Source organism: Cryptomeria japonica, chromosome 1, assembly GCF_030272615.1.
Source record: "Cryptomeria japonica chromosome 1, Sugi_1.0, whole genome shotgun sequence".
NCBI lineage: Eukaryota > Viridiplantae > Streptophyta > Pinopsida > Cupressales > Cupressaceae > Cryptomeria > Cryptomeria japonica.
In genome coordinates, this window is record NC_081405.1 from 583007581 (window position 1) to 583030002 (window position 22422).

The 22422-nt window shown below is 39.7% G+C and overlaps 1 protein-coding gene across 1 annotated transcript; it reads right to left on the minus strand.

Moving 5' to 3' along the window:
* Window positions 1–17098: 17098 nt before the first annotated feature.
* Window positions 17099–18887, minus strand: LOC131028049 (alpha-amylase). Its single transcript, XM_057958219.2, has 4 exons — window positions 18630–18887; window positions 18421–18550; window positions 17534–18327; window positions 17099–17440 (listed from the first exon to the last, which is right to left on the minus strand). Exons 1-4 carry the CDS (start codon window positions 18756–18758, stop codon window positions 17183–17185), a joined length of 1311 nt encoding a protein of 436 aa, XP_057814202.2. The 5' UTR covers window positions 18759–18887; the 3' UTR covers window positions 17099–17182.
* Between the last annotated feature and the right edge of the window lie 3535 nt (window positions 18888–22422).

Consider the following 22422-nt stretch of genomic DNA (forward strand, 5'->3'; position numbering starts at 1 on the left):
AAACATTGGGTCTTCATCAACACTGTGTCCTCTTGTCACGAAAAATAGTCAAACAGTCATATTTGGTCACAACAAAACGACTTCACAGATTGGAAAAAATTGCACAAATTTTACAGAAACGCGTCTGTGTCTGTCATAATCGTGTCTGTGCTGTCTAAGCGCATCTGTGAAGGGCAGAAACGCGTTTATGTTCCCGGAATCAACATTGCATTTGGCAAAAAAATGCAGAAGCGCGTCTGTGTTGAACAGAGACACGTCTATGTCAGGGAACCGAGTCTGTGAAGTATACAGGCGCGTCTGTGTTCAGTATTGAAAAAATTTTACAGTCCAGCAAACAAACATAGTCAGTTTCGGCATTCTTGAGCTTCCTAGGTTGTTTCTCCAGGTTTCATCTAGCATTCAACTTGTCTTTGGGTCTCACACAGTCCATCATTGCTTCACATCTCATTTTACATTTACATTTGTCTAAACTTGAGTCAAAAGGTCACTTGCTTGTCCTCATCATACTTTGTCAACACACTACATACAACAACATTTTGCTAAGTGGTCCCTCATCAAGGTTTCTTACCTTTGGGTCTCATTTGGTCTTACTTAGAGTCAAGGTCAACTTACCTCATCAAGAGAAACTATCCTCTCTTTGGAAGTCACACCTACTCTACTACATACATACTTGATCTTACGCTTTGGACATTGCAAGTACACCTCAGATTCATTTACATTCCATCCAACTCTTGGTCTTCCATACTTTTTCCATTTTCATCTAGTCTCACACATCTCGGTTAATACCTAGTTCATGGTTGAAACCCATCTTCAAAAATCTAGGAGAGAAGCTAAAGAGGCTCAAGAGTCCACAAACATGAGTTCTTATGAGTATGATAATGATATCTTTTTCAATTCTGATCATACTACATTACCTGACATGGATGCCTATAGAAACATTCCAAATGTTGAGAACATGGACACTACAAACAACAATGATACACACAATGACAATATGGACAACTTTTCAGTACATTCAGCAGATGTGGAAGAATCCATTACGAATCCCCATTTCAATCGATTGGTTGAGGAAATAATGAGGAGGGATAGACAATACTTCTTACAAATGATGGCACAAAGTGGAGCCAAGATACCTCATGATTTCGACATGTCTCAAATAATGGAAAATCGACCTTTGCAACAAACTCACTCCAACATGGATCAAAGCAGACCTAATAGTGGAGGCAATAGAGGACCACATATGGTGCCTGAATCACCATCATCTTTGTTTCAAAAACCAGAGGTCCCACATACACATGGTCAAGCATATGATACTCACCTTCGCAAACCATTATGGAAGTCTTATGCAGAAAGATATGCTCAATCACATACCAATGCTAAGGATCAACCACCAAAGCAATTGGATATTCAGAGGCATGCTCAAAATTTGGACACAAGGAAACCCCATGTCAAATTTGGGGGCAATACATTAGAACATGACATGCCTGTAGAGTATGGTATACATGCACAAAATAGATATGTTGTTCCTCAACATGAATCTATACCAAGTGGTCTATATACACAACATCACTATAGACCTCCTCCATATGAACATGTGTATGATCAATATCATCTGTATATGCAACAAGCTCCTCCTCCAATTGGTGCCTCAAGCATAGGCTATGGCCCAAGAAGTTGATCTCCACCTAAGAGCAATTTGGAGCAACAAATCAAGGACTTACAAAAGAAAATGGAGGACATAAATACACCAAAGCCAACATACACAATGAGAGACATATGTCCTTATCCATTTGACAAGAGCATTCCAATGCCTCCATTTCCTACACACTTTGTGACGCCTAAGTTTGATAAGTATAGAGGAAAAGGGGATCCTAAGGCACATATAAGATAGTTTTTCATAGCCTGCATTGAAGTAGCAGCAGAAGAGACATATTTGATGAGATTATTCCCACAAAGCCTAGGTGATCAAGCTATGGAATGGTTCTCCCAACTTCCACCTGGTATTAAGTCATGGGGTGACTTAGCAGAGGCATTTATTCAACATTTCTCCTACAATATAGAGACAAACATATCCGTCACTACTTTGTGCAACACCAAGCAAAAAGAGGGAGAGTCTTTTGCATCATTCTTACAAAGATGGAGAAATCTAGCCAGCAGATGCTCTTGTGAAATTCCACAAAAACAAATGGTAGAAATGTTCACCCAAAATGTTAACAAAGACATTGGTTATGATCTAAGAAAAGCTTGCTTGTCCACCTTCAAGGATGTCATTGAAAAGGGCTTAGCAACAGAAAAGGTCCTAATTGAACAAGGAGTCATTAAGATATTCAAGGAAAACAAAGATGACTTTAAAGGAAAAGACAAGCCAAGATTTTGGAATAAAAACAAGAACACAGTCAATGATGGTGTTGTTGATGCCAACACAGTGCGACCCAAATTCATTTTTTCGGGATCAAGCTCTACAAACAATCAAGTGAATACGCAAACAACTTCTATATCATGAAGGAAGTACACCCCATTGGGAGAACCACTTGAGTCAATCTTCAAAAAGCTAGTGGTGAACAAGGTAATCATAGTTCCAAATTTTCCTCCATATGAACCAAAGGTTAAACCAAATTGGTGGAATGATGATGAGTATTGTGAATTTCATAAAAGCAAGGGTCATAAGACAGGAAATTGCCATTGGCTGAAGAACATCATACAAGATCTCATTGATGGAGGTGACATTGAGATTGAAGGACATTCATCCAATCAAGAACATGAGATGTTTAAGGAGCCGTTCCCAAAGCATGACAAGGGAAAAGCTAAAGCCACAGATGATCAAACCAACTATACTAGAGCATCTTACAACTATGATTCAACTATCAATCACATCTCGCTGGAAAATTATGTCTCCACTATTATCATCAAGGACAAAACTCCTGAGAATCCTACTCAGAGACCCAAGATTGTCCTAAAGGGTGTTGGATCTTCTTCCGAACCTACCTCTGAATGTAATGTCACAACCCGCCGAGGTAAATTCACTTTGCAAGGTGCTCCAACTAAAAACACCACTTCCTCATCAACCAAACCTGAGTATGACCTTGTAGAACAGTTAGGGAAGACACCCGTGCTCATCTCCGTCCTTGAGCTCTTACGCATATCCCCCGCTCATAAAGTTATTCTTGACAAAATCTTGAGAGACATTGCCGTTCCTACTAATCTGAACGTGGACCAGTTTCAAGCCATGGTGGGATACCTTTCCATTCCACATTCCCTTACCTTCACAGAAGCCGATGACGCCTCTGTAAGTCAGCCACATAATGCACCACTACATGTTGAAGCCTTCATACACAAACATCGAATCAAACGAGTCCTGATAGATGGAGGAGCTGGTCTAAACATTTGTACATTGAGCATAATTAAACAATTGGGATATTCTGATAAAGCTATGAATTCAACAAATCAAATCACCATCAAGGCATATGATGATGAAGAGCGCTCATCCAAGGGCACAGTCACCTTACCTCTCAGAGTTGGGCCAGTTACAAAAGATGTGGTTTGTCAAGTCTTAGACCTGGATCTCACTTATAATATATTGCTAGGACGTTCTTGGATTCATGAAATGAGGGCAGTCCCATCGACATATCACCAATGCATTAAATTTCCTCACAATGGAGTCGAAGTAACGGTTAACGGTGATCCTAATCCGTTCATATATTGCAATAACCTGAGATCACAAACTGAGACCATCATTCCCAGTAATCGTGAAGCTGTTCCTTCTTTGGCATACATTGATCCTGAGTCATTGAAACCTTCGACATCAAAGCAAGGTGAGCTTAAAGGCAAATTTCAGGACAAAGGCATGGGCGAATACACTTTAAATCAAACCATGTACTTACGACAAGTCATGAGTTCCCCAAAAGAATATGGAAGACCACATCCTAACAAGCAAGTATCCATCGTGGTACTCGAATGGGACCCTACTACCTTTCAAAGATGGGGCGAACTGGAAGAGGAAGACTTATACAAAATGCTCTACAAAGACATTGAGGATGACACACAAGATCACATCAAAATACCCTGTGAGAAATATGGCAAAGGCTTCAAGATTCTACAAAAATTCGGGTATGATGGAAAAAGCCCTCTTGGGTTACGAAAGGAAGGCATTATTGAACCTTTACAACCTGAATTGACTTTCAAAAAGGAACGCTCGAAGGGACTTGGTTTCCTGACTTCCAAGGTCCACACTAAAAGGACAGAAGAAGCATTACAAATCAAAGCTGCCAAAATTCAACAAGAGGATCGCTATTCCATAGACTCCAACGAATGGGAATGGGGTTCAGACAAATCCTCCAGTGACTATGAGCTCACCGAGAATTTAGAGAGCCAGATGAACCCATAGAAGAAGAGGAATTTTGTAAAAAGTTCAGAGTTGGTCAAGGAACAACCCATGAGGATTCCACACAGTCTTTGTCTCAAGGTTCTAGGTTGACATCACATAGGATGAGAACACCTGTCCCAGAATGCGCTACTAGTGATGACAATTTGGATTCGCTCGCGATCGAAACTGATGAGGAGAGTGCCATTAATGACCTCGATAATTACCTTGACATACCCGAATATAACTGCATCTTCACTTTTAGCCCCGCTAACTCCGAAGACATTAAAGGTCTTCCCCTTGTTCACCATCAACTCATTGATTGGGATTATGAAGGATCAGCACAGTTTGACACATTCCAAAATGATGAAGCTGTTATTGACTATCTTGGCATACGAGACGACCTTCCCCCTGGGGACCATAAAGCGGGATACACTATAGAACTCAACAACGTGGCATATTTTGGTGAGGGTGTCAGACCTTCCAGTCACAAAAATATGAAAATAAAAACAAACTAAGGGTCTTATGGTGAAAACCACACTGTGGCGCTGTCTGACCCCAAAAAAGTAAAAAGAAAGGACGTATCTGAGGGTGAAAACCTCTCTGAGGCACCCGAAGATGGAAGGCTCGATATTCTCCCAGCATCATATGAGGAAAAGGCATCCATGTTGGTAGAAGAGACTATCAAAACAAACATTGGTACAAAAGAGGTTCCACACAACATATTCCTGGCTCAATCATTGACAGAGTCCGAAAGGTCAAAATTCATAAGTTTCTTCAAAGAACGACAAATCAACTTTGCATGGTCATACGTTGATATGCCTGGACTAGATCCGGATTTGGTAATGCATCATTTGACAGTCAAACGGGGGGCAAAGCCAGTGAAACAGAAATTAAGAAAAATGCATCCACAAGTGGCATTACTAGTCAAAGCAGAACTTGAGAAATTATTGGATGTCGGATTCATATGCCCAATTGACTATCCTGAATGGATATCCAATCTAGTGCCTGTTAGTAAACCGGATCGCAGCATCAGAATATGTACAGATTTTAGAGACATCAACAAAGCTTGTCCAAAGGATGACTTCCCATTACCAAATATTGACTTAATTGTTGATCTTACAACAGGTCATGAAATGTTATCATTGATGGATGGATTTTCTGGTTATAATCAAATAAGGATCGCACCTGAGGATCAACACAAAACATCATTCACTTGTCCTTGGGGAAATTTCTGCTGGAATGTCATGCCCTTTGGGCTAAAAAATGCAGGTGCTACATATCAAAGAGCCATGACTACTATTTTTCATGATCTCATGCACGTAACCGTGGAAGATTATGTTGACGATCTCTTGGGTAAATCAATAGACAAAGATACACATTTGGACATACTTTCAGTCATCTTTGATCGGCTGAAAAAGTACAAAGTAAGATTAAACCCCAAGAAATGTGTCTTTGGAGTAATCTCGGGGAAGCTCCTAGGATTCATTGTGTCCAAAAGAGGAATAGAAGCCGATCCAGCAAAAGTCAAGGCCATCTTGGACATGCCACCACCTAGAAATATCAGTCAACTTCGATCCTTACAAGGCAGACTTCAGTCTATACGGAGATTCATAGCGCAACTTGCAGATAAGTGTAATCCTTTTCAACACCTGCTACATAAAAACATCAAATTCAAATGGGATGATAACTGTCAACAGGCTTTCCAGATGCTCAAAGATTATCTTCTGAATCCGCCAGTTTTGATGCCACCAATTCTAGATCAGCCTCTGTTACTATACATATCAGCTACTCCAACAACACTGGGGGCACTCTTAGCACAACGAATTGCTGAGGGCAAGGAAAAAGTAGTATACTATATCAGTCGCATATTGGTGGGATATGAGTTAAACTACACACCAATTGAGCGTGCATGTCTCGCCGTGGTCTTTGCTTCACATAAATTATGACATTACATGCTCACTCATAAGACTAAGTTGATTGCAAGGATAGATCCGTTGAAATACCTTCTCAATAAAGCAACACTTACTGGGCGACTGGCCAAGTGGGTAATGATCCTGAGTGAATTCGACATTGAGTATGTGGACAAGAAAGCAATAAAAGGACAAGCCATTGCAGATCAATTAACAGATGCCTCCATGATTGATGATGTTCCTCGAAGTTCAGAATTTCCAGATGAATCCATTTTAACAATGTCACAAGCAAAACCATGGCAACTGTACTTTAACGGCTCATACACACAGCATGGGGCAGGAGCTGGCATCCTCTTTATAACTCCTCAAGGAGACTCTATACCAAAATCATACCGCTTATCATTTCCTTGCACTAACAATATAGCGGAATATGAGGCATTAACAACTGGATTACGGATTGCAGTTCAGTGGAAGATCCAGGAACTTCGTGTTTTTGGGGATTCTCAACTTGTCATCCGTCAAGCAACTGATGATTACCAAACAAAAGATGAAAAATTAATGCCTTACAAACAAATGGTGGATGACTTGAAACAACACTTCACAAAGATAGATTTTGAGCAGATACCAAGAGAGCAGAATCGCGCTGCAGATGCCATGGCTACAATTGCTTCACTGATCGATCTACCTCCAAATGAGACCTGCTATGAGTTCTTGGTGGATAACCTTTTGGTTCCTTCATATGAGATCACTCCTACTGAGATGATATGCGTTGTCAGTCCCGAGTCCTAGTTATATGGTTCCATCTTCACATATCTTCGCGACAATACCCTACCTCCTGATCTATCAAATAACCAACGTCGCACTTTCATTCGCCAATCCTCTCAATATGTCATTTTAGCTGATATCCTATACCGGCGAGGTCTAGATGGCACTCTTCTTAGATGCTTAGAAAGCGACAAAGCTCAGATTGCGTTATGAGAAGTACATGAAGGGATATGTGGTCCACATGCTAGTGGTCCTACCTTGGCCAAGAAACTCATTAGGACTGGATATTACTGGCCCAATATGGAAAAAGACTCATATCAGTTTGTCAAGAAATGTAAGCAATGCCAAATTCATGGAGACCTCATACATGCGCCAGCACAAGAACTACAACCACTTGCGTCTCCTTGGCCCTTTTATCAATGGGGACTCAATCTCATAGGCAAGATTCACCCTCCTTCTTCTAATGGTCATAAATTCATTATCACTGCCATAGAATATTTCACAAAATGGATTGAAGCTGTGCCTCTCACACAAGTCACTGGAAAACAGATTGCTACATTCATCCTTAACTATATCATTTGTCGATACGGTATTCCTGTTTCCATTATCACTGATAACGGGCGTCCCTTCAAAAATTAGGATGTTCGTGAACTCTGTGACCGCTTCCATATTTCCCATCATTTCTCCACACCATATTACCCCCAAGGTAATGGCCAAGCTGAGGCGTCTAATAAAACAATTCTTAAAATCCTCAAGAAGACAGTCGACGACGCTAGCCGTAATTGGCATATCCAACTTAATCCTGCACTTTGGGCCTATCGCACAAGTGTTCACACACCTATAGGAGCTACACCCTATTCACTTGTCTACGACACTGAAGCCATCTTGCCTATTGAGGTCGAGTTACCCACTTTACGAGTCTCTTTGCAAAACATCATCAGTGATGAAGACTATAGGGTCTCTCGCTTACAAGAACTGGAACTATTGGATGAACGGAGACAAACTGCTTTTAATCATCTCAAGGCTTACCAACAACGAATGAGTCACAGCTACAATCACAAAGTCAAGCCTCCTACATTTGAGGTAGGTGATTTGGTTCTCAGAGAAAACCCCAAAAATCAGCAAGAAAGAGAGAAGAAGGGCAAGTTCGAACCAAATTGGCTTGGTCCTTACATCATTACAACAACATATGGATCTGGGGCATATCAGCTCTCAACTACAGAAGGTGAACCTTTGGAGGATCCTATCAACAGTATGCACCTTCGCAGGTTCTACACATAGCTCTTCGGAATATCCTAATTCAAAAATACAAAAAAATCAAAAATTTCAAAAATACAAAAAAATAAAAAATTCAAAAATACAAAAAAACTATAAAACAAAAAAAATCGTTACTTGGTGAAAACCTGGCAAACAGGCACCTTGTGACACAAAAAACATTGAAAAATAAAAAAAGTAAAGAGAAATAATTTCGTCCAACGGTGAAAACCACTTCGGTGGCGCCCTGGGCAAGTACCATGGTGAAAACTGGGTCACCAGCGCCATGCGTAGAGACATTGCTCCTCCCTCCTTCAGGATTCTCTTTCATCCTTTCACTTTGCACACACTCACGACTAATTCATTCATAATAAACTTACACATTCCCATCATGGCTTGTTATTGATCTACCTAAGATTGGTTCGCCATTCATAGTAAACCTCCCTTTTCATCCCTTTCCATTCATAATAAATCAGATCCTATCTGTGGCTAAGGCAAATCCTACGTCTAGTGATGGGTGTGGAACTGAGAACATCACATGTTTCGAGGAGTACAGTTTCTTCCAGCTTTCTTCAGTCTATTCGCGCACAATCCGCAATAAAGCAACATTTGCATCACAGATCCGCAATAAAGTTTCATCTTCTCCGCAATAAAGTATCAGTTTCATGGATTCAGTCAGTTTCAGATGAGACACAACAACAACAATGGGCTTCAACAAATCAAATCTTTCAACAGACTCAAACAACATTATGGTTCAGTGCTATCTATCCATTTTGTGAAAGTAAACATTGTGACCACAATCAAATAAGACTTATACAAGTGACAAGAGACACTAAAATTGAGGACTACAGTGGATGTTGGTGTTGAGTCTTAGTTTTCTTTTGATTTTATCTTTTGGTGACATGTCTTTTAGCTTTTCCAGGATGTCTCTGACTAGAGATTCTATCTCTAGGATGTCTTTGACTAGAAAGGCGAGGATGGGGTATCGTCACCTATTTGTATTTGCTGTCTGTGGATTGTCTTTTAGTAATGCTATGACTTGTCCAAGGATATGAGGACACTATGAGTCTAGTATGAATTGGGGCATTCTTTGTTTGTGACTGTCTTATCTCCATGCAAACAGGTACAATGACTTTCTGGGTCGAACATATGCCTCGATTGTCATAACCCACTTGCCATAATAAAGCTCAATGATTATAACGCATAAGAAGCTCTTTCACTTTCATATCTTCTGTCTTCCATCCACCTTTCTTGATTGACTTCCATCATCCTTCTCGAGTCCGCGTAGCCCGCTATCACATGACTGAGTATAATGACACACCAAAAACATTTGCATTTCATGTAGTTGCACCTACATTACCACATATTAAGCATTTCATATATACATATAGATATCACAATTGCACCATATCCTGCAGACAACACATGTTAGCACATCTTACATTTTCATCATGTAAATAGTTCTTTGCATTATCATATTCATCTGTATTACATACATTCACATTTGCATCATGCATACACATATAAAACATAAAAGAACAAAAAAAATATTGCATTGCCTCATGTACATATTTGCATCCATATTATAAACATCACATAAAACATACATCATGAAAAATCTCATCACATAGGTACACATGCATATAGCTGCCGCAAAAATGAATCATCTCATATATATAATCATAAAGTGTCATGATACAATGATGTCAAAATCATATGGCTACAATCACCCGAAGGTGTCTACATCATCATACAAAAATGGTACAATACTGATACATAGGGAGCCCTCTAAGGCTATGATGAACTCCCTCCCTCGGAGCCGCCTGGCCTCGATGGAATTTGAGCCCCCGAAGGACCCGCCCCAGGATCATCCCTCCTGTCTCCTCTATCTACTGGTGGTGGAGGACCCATAACCCCACCACTAGATGCTTGTCTCCTCCGGCTCCCTCCCGTAGCTGTCGCTGTACGCGACGGTCTATGGAAGCTCCTCGCCCGTTGATCCGCTGGCACTACACCATAATAGAGATCCTGCCAGTAGGCAATCTCCTCCCCTGCCTGCATAACATAAGCATATCTTGCCCTTGTGTCCTCCACTGCCTGTCTCCCCGCCCTCAGTGCTGTCTCAGCCTTTGTATAATGCTGAATAGCCTGATCCCGCTCCCGCTCAGTATCTTGGAGCCTCCTCCTGAGCCGATCCCTCTCCCTCTCCAAGTCCTGGATCTCATTTGCCTGGCCCTGACAGATCTCCCTTAGCTCTATCAGCTCATCCTCCTCTACATCAGCTCCCTCCGCCTCTGCCTGTGGCTCCCCCTGTACGGGTGCCTGCCCCTGTGCCTGTACCTGTACTGGTACTTGTCCCTATATCTGTCCCTGTCCCTATACCTGTACCTGTCTGGGACCCTGTGTTGCTGGCACCTGTAGTGGCAATCCACCGCGACCCCTCACCACCCGAGCCTGCCTCTCCTCTCCACTCTCCCTCCGTGGTGCAACCCTCATCTCTCCAACTGCTCCCCTCCTCCTCCATCGGCCTCTGCCCCCATCACCTCCACCATCATCATCATCCCCACCCCCATCTCCATCCAATGGCTCTCCTGGATCCGTCAAGCGTGGGAAGGGATGCTCCGCCCAGTATGCTGTATACTTGGCATCCATGTCGGCATCCTCAATCTCTGGCCACATGTCCCAGGGTAGGGGCATCATCTCTACCAGTTGTGTAACTGCCTGATCATATGACAATAGGGGCTCAAACTGTGCTTGATCTCTGATAGTCCGTGCATACATGCCTGAGCCTCGTGGCATCCTCTGGATCTTGCCAAACTGCCTGCAAACCCTGTCCACTAGCTGCCTCTCCAGCACATAGGGCATCCGCCCAATCAGGTACCTGCTTCGGAAGGTGTAGGGAAGCTCTACTGCATCATCCTCCCACTCCTCACATCCCAAGTATGGCCTCCAGATGACTACATCAATATCATCTATCACCCGTCGCCAATGCTCCAACCTGCCAATCCGTGGCTGCGACGTGATCATATCATACAGGTGCACAAAACTGCGTCCGTGCCCTCTACCTCTGAAGTGTATCGGCCTCGTCACTGGTAGATGCTCATAAGCCCACACCTGCAACAATGTCACCCTGCAGCCCAATCCCACTGATCCATGGTATACGAACTGATGCAGCTCATAGTAGAGGTGTGCCAGCACACACGGTCCCTAGGCATATCTGGTGTGCTGTGTCACCAGTGTCTCCAATGCTCCTCCCCAGCCCACAGCCAACCCCCATGTCGCTCTATCAGGACACAGGAACCCACTGATCGCTCCTCCTATCACTGCTGGCAGCGCCAATCCTGTCGCAGTCATAGTATCCCAAGCCACATGCCCAGCCCTCATCTCCAATCTAGGGTCCTGGAACACTCGTCTCAGTGCCTCCCTGTCTCCGTCTCGATCGTAGGGAATCAGCCCCCCGTCGATCGGTATCCTCAGTATCCTGTATACATCCTCTAGGGTGACTGTCATCTCACCCATCAGCAAATGAAAAGTACAGGTCTCGGAGTGCCATCTCTCCGCTAGCGCAGTCAACAATCCCATGTTCACCCGAAACTCAGGCACATATATAACATGTCTCAATCCCATCTCCTCAATGGCAGCTCGCTCCTCGGCTGTCAGCTCAGTTCGCAACCTTTGAGTCGATGGGAATCTCTCCCGTGACTCCAACATCGGCAAATACTCCTGCAGTCAAGCAAATCACTCATGTCAGTCATAGTAGGCATTCCCCGTTTATCACAAAATGCTACTTTTTATCTAAATGCATATTGCTATCTACCCTAGTGACACTCACTGTTCATCACAAAGTGTTGCTTCTATCCTAGTGGTACTCCTTGTTCATCACAAAGTACTATGTGTGGGACACTCACTGTTCATCACAAAGTGTTACTCACATTTGCACTCACTGTTCATCACAAAGTGCTGCTCATATTCTAGTACTCACTGTTCATCACAAAGTGCTGCTCATATTCTAGTACTCCCTATTCATCACAAAGTACTCTATCTTGGTACTCACTGTTCATCACAAAGTGCCTTGATCTATCCTAGTCTTCCCTAGAGGACCTGCTCGAGTGTATCCTCTCAGCAGCTTTTCCAATCGATAGCGTATGTTCATCACAGAACTGCCGATTTGACCTAGAAGACACAAATTCACACCTTTTAAAACACAAACGCGCTTACCTGACATAAACGCGCTTAAAGACTGCACAGACGCGCCTGAAATACATAGACGTGCCTATGCTCTGCACAGACGCGCCTGGGTGACACAGACGTGCCTTCTTGGCACAGACGCCCCTACATTGCACAAACGCGACCGCATTCAACGCAGACGCGTTTCCAAACACAGATGCGACTGACACAAACGCAGACGTGCCTAGCGGACATAGACGCGCCTGGCACCAATGCAGACGCGCCTAAGCATTTTTTGACATTTTTGTACCATATTTCTAAGCGCATTTATTGCTCTATCTATCATGCATTAATGACAAAAATAAATGCATCAAAGTACGAGGCAGTTTTGCGACACTTACCGGCTCTCCTGCCTCTGCTGGCCTCTGGAATCGACGAACGCGGTCGAATCTGTGAACGAAAGCCATCGCTGCTGACTGTTGCTGCTCTTTTTTTCGTTCTGCAATCTACTCTCGTGGATGTGTAGATGACAATGAGGATGTATTTTTCCCCCGTGGTCTATCTTATAGCCTACCCTATCCCTCACCCTCGTTTCCCGAGTCAGTCTTCTTTATCCCGTGACTTTGTCACTTTATCCGGTCAGTCCATTCTAGCCTTTCTTTCTTATTGAGAGATTGTCTGCGATCTTTTCACACATTTTCATCCAATCTCTCGAGGGGGCATATCATTCCCATCTTGGGGCAACTCTGTATCAGTTCATCTTATCTTCTTTGAAACAACGCGACAAGCCGCATTGTCTCAAAGAGGGGCAAAATGTAGACACCCAAAATTGTCTAGTCTAATTAAATAAATATTTTATTTATTTAATTACTTTAGCCTAATTCTTCTATTAATTAAATAAATCTTTATTTATTTAATTAATTCATTTATCCTTTTCTAGCCTTATTTCTCATTTGAATAAATACATTTATTTATTTAAATTATCCTTTTCCTAAATTAAATAAATATCTTATTTATTTAATTGATCCCACTTCTTCTATTAATTAAATAAATCTTTATTTATTTAATTAATTCATTAACCTTTTCTACCCATGACACATGTCATTCATCTCTTAATTCATACACCACCTACCCCTTTCATTATTTTATTATTTCCTCTACCTACCCTCTAATCCTAGCCGACCTCCTTTTTACACCTCTCAATCTTATCCCTCCATTTCTTATAGTGTCTTCTATTTAAGGAGATGTTTCCTTCATTATCAAACCCTAATCAACCTAGCTAATCATTTTATGCACTTGACTACACTACGATCCTACTTGCAACCACATTCCGTTCTTTGTTGAGCTCTTGTGCACATAAAATCTGAGAGCAATTATATCAAGCAAGATCAATGGAGATAGGAAGAATGGAGATCAAAATCCTATTGGACATGTAATGGTATAATCTTTGTGATTTCATTTGATTTGCATTGTCTTAGGTAATCTTCATATGTTATGGTGGATCTTTGTTGTTGTTAGGCTAGGGTTTTGTGGTTGAATTCATTTAGCCTTTCAATTTCATTATTATTGTTATCCATTTTCACCATAAACAATAACAATGAGGATAATTGGGAGCATTGTTATGGATCAGAAAAGTTGCATTCTCCAAAGCACACTCAGACAAATAAAATTGGTGATATAAATTTTTCAAAAATAAAAGAAAATGTTCATGAGAAAAGTTTAGGGTTTCCAAATAATCTATCTCTCCAACAAAAGGTACAATTGAAAAGTAAGCCTAAGTATGAATTTTTGACTTTAGGTTTACATCAATCACATAGGGGAGTAATAAAGAAAAAAAAAATTCTCCCAATTCTGATGTTGATATTGTTAGTATGATTTCACCTAATCGCAACAAGGAAATAAAGGTTGAAAGCCAACATCTCTCGGGAGAAATGGAGAAACCCTATAAAATAGGGATGAATATTGATGTATTTCCAAATATAGGAGTATTTCAGAGGAAAAAACCCTTATAAGGATAAAAGCATGATGGTTCAGAGGAATTTGATTTCCTATATGGTAAATTCAAGGAGGGGTAAAAAGCAATATGTCGGGGATGATCTAGAGCGTGTCCATAAAGTAAGGAGAGATAATGTGATATTTAAAAATATTAGAAAGTACCAAAAGATAAAAATTTATAAATCAAATGATATAACGATTTATAAAAGTTTGATGCCCTGTGTGGTGAAAACAAAAGGAGATTGTTGTGATTCTTTTAGCATGGAATATCAGGACAAAAATAAAATATATTACAACATATATGGTAAACATAAAAATATGACAATTGATAAGCTTTACGATGAAATTGGATTGGTTGATGATATGTGCCAAACTGAAATATTTTTGCATGATGAGAACCAAGTGTTTGATCTAGGAAAAATGAGTGTTCATGTTTTTGGGACCTAGGGGCCACCAGATGCAGTTTTAACATAATCTACAGAAGGGAGGTGATTGGCAATGGTCTATTCTACTAGAGAAAATTAGATTCTTGCTATGCCCACAAGGGGCATACATCCCCAGTGGCTTCAAATTTCCAAATAATTTCAAGCACCCTACTATAAAAAATGGTGGTCACTTCAAGGAAATGACACATAATGGATGATTAATGATTTGAACAACTAGAGTAAAGGAGGATATGAATAAATTAATTCCAATGGACCCCATGAAAGACTAATGTTTTTGATCTGTAGAAAAGATGATATGAACAGAGAATTAAAATGAATGAAACATGAAAAATATAAGAAATACCCATTTCATAAAATCAAGTTTCCAAGCTCTAGTAAAAATATTAGATCCATACAATGTGTTTTTGGTTGTAGACCATAGATAAGACCGTAAGAAGGCTGAAAAGCCTATTATTGCCTCTGCCCCTTTGTCGTTCCTTTGGTATAGAGATTTGGCTTGTTTTTCAGGTTGTTGGTGGTAGCCCGCAACCTCTGCTATATGTCTGTGAAAGGGTCTTTGTTGTAATTGGGAGCTATCCCCTCTGGTAGCACTTACCAAATAATAATTTTTTAAAAAAAAAAAAGTTGTCTAGTAATAAACATAAAACTTAAATATAACTTACTAAGAATATATTTAGAATAATAATTCATAATTTTTTTTTATTAAAATATTATATTAGAAATATATTTATTTGTTATTTAACTATATATTTATTTTTTCATAAATATTATATTATAATTACATTTATTATTTATATTATATTATTTAATATTTCTTAAAAAATTAATTAAAATCCATTATTATTGATTTATATTATGTATTATATTCATATTTACTAATAATTATGAAATATTTCATAGGGGTTAATGTCATTGTCCAAGTTTAATGAAACGATGGGGGAGGGCACTATGTGTAGTCATCATCCACATTGGGTCACATTTAATATTCTTTAGTTGTTAGTAATTTTCTTTCCATTTTATTTACATTTCTACATGGTGTGGAGTGAAAAGTAATCTTAAAAGTGACAAAAAAAATAAAATGCAAATGTCCACAAAAAAAGTAAGATTGTGTATGTTTATGAAAAAGTCATGTATAAGAAGAAAAAATGTATTATTCAATTGTTGAGAAGAAAAATAATTTTTGTAATTTATAAAGTTAAAAAGTATACATGTAAAGTTTAGGTTAAGTTAAAAAGTTTCTTAAAAAAGAAAATACTTGCTTACCATTGATTTAAATAAATTCTTTTAATAACCATTTAAGCATAAAAAATTACCTAAAAACAAGTACTAATAAGATTATTCTTATATTTTAAGTAAAATTTAATCATTTTCTAATTTCGAAATTTCAAACATTTTAAACAAAACGAATGTAATTTTCCAATCACCACTACATTATTAAAACGAGTTAAACGTATTCTGATTTATTTTTTTAATTAGATTACAAATCCCACGAATCTGTACATATGTGGCAAGTGAACATCTATCATTATAACTGTTATGTAACAGAACTTGTTGCTTCCGATTTCAGGTCAAATGGTTTTTCGGAATTGTATTTTTGGCGTTATTTTACAGTGTAGGAAAGGAAGCGTTTATAATTAAGAAGTAGAAAACCCTTTTGATTTAATGTGAACTGGAGAATCGAATAAAGTTTCCCCGGTGTGAAAAGGTTCTTTGATCCGATTAAGATAACAAATTAGCTAAGTTAAAAGAGTTGCTGAATAGACGATTTTTTCTCACATGCTTTTTGAAAATAGACTGTTTTTTCTTATATGCTTTTTGAAAGTAGACTGTGATTCAGAAGATTTCAACCACAAAACATTTAACTTTTTTAATCTATAAAAAAGAGCCAGTTTGTTATTTATATTATATTTATATATAGAAAAAAGTAATATAATATTAAAACTAGGCTTTCTAAATCTTCGATCATATTATTGTATCCCATGCTTGAACGGAAAACCCCTTTCTGTGGTGTGAACAAACACTACGAAACCTCTTCCAAGTCAGATGTAGTGAAGTTTCTCTGATGTGAAATGTCATGCGCATTAGTGAGATATAGATGCCATGGAATTGACGGGAGGATGTACAAAATGTAATAACTCATTTTAAGCGGTAAAAGGAAGAACAGTAGAGAACATAACAGAATATCGATGGGATACAAATGTAATAATCTTCGTTGGTTTATTTAATTAATTAGAGCAATTTCCATAAATGAAATGACATTAACAGCTGGTGGAAGTGGAAGTTTAAGCCTTCTTTTCCCAGACAGCATAGTCATTTCCCGATGTGGCGAGTTGGAAATCTTTTGAGGGGACGAACTTTCCCACATCATATCTGGCTCCGATTTTCAGGATAACCTTTTCCTCGATGTTGGCCATGTACAGGTCGGACTCTGCAGTTATGATGGTGCAAGCACTGTTGGCCTTGATTTGGTTTCTCTTTCGTATTTCAATCAGCTTTCTAATGCCCTCCTTCAAGTTCGTGTCCTGGAAATGATCATAAAACTGCACGCAGACAGTCACCCGATGGAATTATAATCACAGCACAAATCGGTTGAATAACAATAACAATAGACGTTAAAAAAGATAAGAAATTACAATGGTGGGCACTCCAGGGTGAGTGAGAATATAGGCGTATCCTTGCATAAGTTTATCAGCAGGAAAGGGCCACAAGTTCTGCGTAGAGCCCGTGTCGTGGTTGTCAATGAAAGTGACGGCCTTTTGGGGTAAGAGCCCGATCATGCCAGAGGGTTTGCCGGTGGAGTCCCTTAATCGCCAGAGCTCATTGTTCTGCACAGCAAGCTGCAGAATTCCTTTGGTAGTAAAGTCGAAAGCAGCAGAGCGATCGCCGGTGGAGTGAACCCAATCGACCAATCTCTGCCGATGAGCATTCTCCCCTCCGTTTCCAAAATTAAGTGTCTCCCACACCTCTCCCACAGCGAAAGCAGGAGCAGTGTTTTGCAGGTACAGAGCCAGCGAATTCCCGGCGTATCCTCTGGCGAAGTCGAACCTCCAGCCGTCAAAGCCAATGTCGGACATGAGCCACTTCATCCACTCCGACAACTCGCGCTGCACACGCGGGTTTGTGTGGTCGATGTCAGGGGCAGCCTCGTAGTCGTTTCCAGTGTCCACATTGCCCGAGCCGCAGGAGTAGGGCTTGTCGTTGATTGGAATGGCCCAGGCGCCCCAGTCGAGACGGTCGTCATTTGTTCCTCCTTCGAAAATACACCAGTTGCCTTTGTCGTCCTGCTTTGAGCCCGTCCGGTGATTTATGACTATGTCGCTCACACACCGCACTCCATTCTGGTGGAACGCCTGAACCGCCTGCCGAAGCTCAGAGGAAGTTCCATACTTGGATTCGTCCAGGTCGTACAGCTTCCCCGGCAGATAACCTGCATACTCAAATTATATTACAACTCCCTTACTGCCATACCCAACCCAAAAAAGAAAAACCAGAAACCCAAATAACACCATATCTTGCATACCTTGTGGGGATACAGACTGAGAAGGTGGGGGAAACCAGACATCTGTTATACCGGCCTCTGCAATCTCCTTTGCAGCCCCTTTCAGTACGTTGTACCATGAACCGCTCTTGGATGACTCCCAGTTGAACCCCTGCAATTCGCTCCATAACTGAGAATTAGTATTAAATCTAACATTGTTCAGCTTTAGCTTTTGGCCTAGTACTATTTACCTGAAATAAGACAATATCCAGAGGGTCAGATTTGCTCTTGCCTCCCGCTGATGGTGTTTGTGTCGACGAATGAATGATCAACCCTAATAATATGACTGTTCCCAATAATCTACCTTCAATCTTGTCCATGGCTTAACAGAATTATTCAGATTTTTTCATAAAATGTTTGTTGTGAAGATGCATCGCCCATGCAATGGGGACCTTTTATACTGTCAAGAATAACAACCCGATTAAATTTTCTAAACCTGCTATTAATTAAGAGTGTGGCAATATTTCTGCTTCCTTAACAATGGATAAGCATGCAAAAAAAAAAACAATGGATAAGCATGCAAAAAAAAACAAGTGCAGTGCCGTGTGAAAGGAAGTTATCGTGAGTCACGGCTGAATCGAATATGGGGATTGACTCAAGAAATAAAAAACACACGGAAACATATACGCGGATGTATTCGGACATATTTTGAAGGAATTGGTACGACCATTTGAAAAATAGTCTTGAGCGGCGTAATATGTTCACACTTCACATGAGAAAGATCATCTCGTTCCCATTACCCAACTGCTTGTCAACATAATTTGATAGTGTGAAAATGCATAATTTGATCTCTCTTTTATTTATTAGTTCTTTGAAGGCTGGAATAGGTCTCGAATTTGAGGGCGACCCCTATGTGTTATAATTTTTTTAATGATGGTTTGGTCATTAAAATAAATAATAATTGTCAATTTTCATTTTTTTTAATAAATAATTTTATAATTAATCTTTAATATGTAAATATTTTTTATCAACTTTATCAATCATATATATTAAATATGAAAAAATATTATTATTATTAATAAAGTAATGCAAACAATCTAGTTGTTATTGAGATGAAAGTTAACAATTTCATTAGGAATGGGTGAGAGCAACAGATGGGGAGGGAGAAAGTGCTGATGGAGACTCAGATGAGGGTGGATCTGCATTGCCTTGTGCTTCTTTGGGTAAGGCTTGGGTGTTTGTGGTCTCCCTTGGCTAGGAGGGTCTTTGGTGGTACCTATGTGTTGAGTTTGGGATTTCAGAGGTCTAAATGCAATCATTGTGTTTACTTCAAAACTGATAATGGTTAAATTCTCATTATTGCATTATATGTGGATGGTATGTTACTATTTGGAAATAGACAAATATTTTTGACTTGAAGTCTCAGTTGTCAGCATAATTTGAGGTGAAAGATTTAGGTGCAACTAGGTACATTTAGGGGATAGAGATCAGAAGAGATAGATCTATCAGAAAGATTTGGTTAAGCAAGAGTAAGTATGTGAATTTGGTGTTGGAAAGATTTAGCGTGATAGCTTGTAGATCCATGATAGTTCCTATTGCATTGGGAATGAAATTATCTATGAAGGATTGTCCAAAATCTACTTTTTATTCTAGAGGATGTGGCCAGTGTACCATATGCAAGTGCAATTGGTAGTCTCTTGTATGACATGGCTTGTACAAAGACCAAACAATGCCTAATTAGTGGGAGTGTTGAGTTGATATATGGCTAATCTTGGATGGGTGCATTGGGATGCATTTAAGAGAGTGTTTAGATACTCGAGGGGTAATTTTAAGTATTCCTTGTGCTATCATGGTTATCTTATTGGACCTCGGCATTCTATATGTATTCATGGATATGTGGATTTAGACTGGGCAGGTGATATTGATAGTAGAAGATCCACCGGTGGTTATGTCTTTACTATGAATGGTGGTGCTATTAGCTGGATGAGTAAGCAACAAGCTCTAGTCACTTTTCCCACGATAGAAGTAGAGTATATGGAAGCTACTCATGCATGTGAGGAAGCCATTTGGATTAGATGGTTGTGTTCAAGTATTGGGTTTGATGCAAGATTGATTAATATTTATTTTGATAGTCAAAGTGCTATTTTCCTAGCAAAGAATATGACTTTCCATGCTAGAACAAAGCACATTGATGTTCAATTTCATTTTGTTCAAGATATGGTAGAGGATGGGAAGGTAAAATTGGAGAAGGTTGACACTTTGATGAATGGTGTAGATGCATTGACAAAATGACTGAGCACAAAAAAGTTCAAATTGGGTTCTAGTTCTATGGTCCTCTCACCCCTTGCAGTTGATCTATAGACTATTTGAAAGGTCTTTGAAAAGTGGGAGAATGTTGAGATTAAGGTGTCTCAACCTTTTCTAATCCTAACATTGATTTTGCATTTATTTATTTATTATTTTATTTATTATGTGCCTACAAATGTCTAGTCATCTAGTGTAACCCAAGGCTTGGTGGCATCCTACTTGGCGATGACTGTATGACACAAATGTTGCACATGTGGAGGTAGGCTTCCCAATTTGGGGATCTTGACAAGTGTCATCCTATGATAGATTCTATGACATATTGGACAAGCTGTAAGAGAATAAGCCAATATTAGTCATTTATGATGAATTCTCTTATAGTTGTAAGTTTTGTAAGTCATGATGGTTGTAAGATGCATAAGAGTACTTGTCATACCTCCAAATAGTAAATTTTGGGTGCCCAACTTACGAGGTTTGATTATGGAGTCATTTGGAGGTGTACATGTGTCATTTGCATGCTTTTTGGTGGCTAAAAAATGGGGCCAAATTCTTTGCATGACCCCATCTTATAAATTCATCTAGAAGCTTCCTCTTGAGTTGTATTTCTCTATCAAAGGTAGCCTTGGAAAGTAGTAGAACTATGTTAAGTTTGCAGGTGAAGTGTTATGCTATTGAAATTAATCTAGGTTGTGGGTGGTAGTTGTAGACTCCTATTGAAGAAGCTAAGTGCTGATATTGTATTGTAAGAATTTGGTTACTAGAATACAAATTATTGTTCTTTTGGAGTGCGTGTTTTTTCACCTAAAAGGATTTTCCCCATGATATATCTTGTGGTCATTGTGTTTATCTTTATTTATGTTTATTATCTACTTGTGAATGTGTTTTTGATTATGTAATAGAAAATTGGTAAAGAAAATTTGTGCTATCTCCTCGACTATAGTAAGCGAGTCAAATTTAGCTTTCTTTCATGTTTACTGGTTTGATCTGTGCAATGTCCCTATTTTTTGCAAGGCAAATTTGTGGTTGTGGACTACGAGACATAGAGCTCCGCATTGGGGGAGTGATTTTGAGGTGGATTCCCTTTGTTGGCCTTGTTTCTCTACCTAGTCCTTGTTGTTATAATGTTTCCTTCTTGTTTGGGTAGTTGAGAGTTTGATTTTTGATGCATCATGATCTGATCTAGGCTTCTCCTTCTATAGCTTTTATAAAATACTTGAGTGGGATGTGGACTATGCTTCAACAATAGTTTCTATAGTGGATATGTTTGATGCTTTTACTGCTAGTATGTGGTGGACCCATCAGAACGTTGCCTCTATTCTTCGATATGGTTTTATCTTTGGTAGAATTTAGTTAGAGGTTGTGTGTATTTGGGCTCCCCTTTTTGGTTTGGTTTCTTCTCCACCTTTGGTGCAATCCCTTGTACTTTTACCAGCCTTCACTTTGGAGACTCCTTTTGTGGAAGAGCTTGCTATGTTGGGGGTTGGTTGAGGTTCTTGGGGTTGTGGGGTCGATTCATTTCTTAGGGGATGATGATTTTCTTTTTAAATTTAGTTAGTTACTACAAGTTGTGGGTTGGATGTGGTTGCATATCGAGGGCTAGTTACCCTATGGTTGATTGACCAAAGAGGGCTCTGCTCCCTTCTTACTTGTTCTTGTGGTGGCGTCAAACTTCTTTCGGGGGATGTTATTTTCTTCTTGGGATTGTTCATCTATTCCTACAACTCGTCATCTGCTTATGGT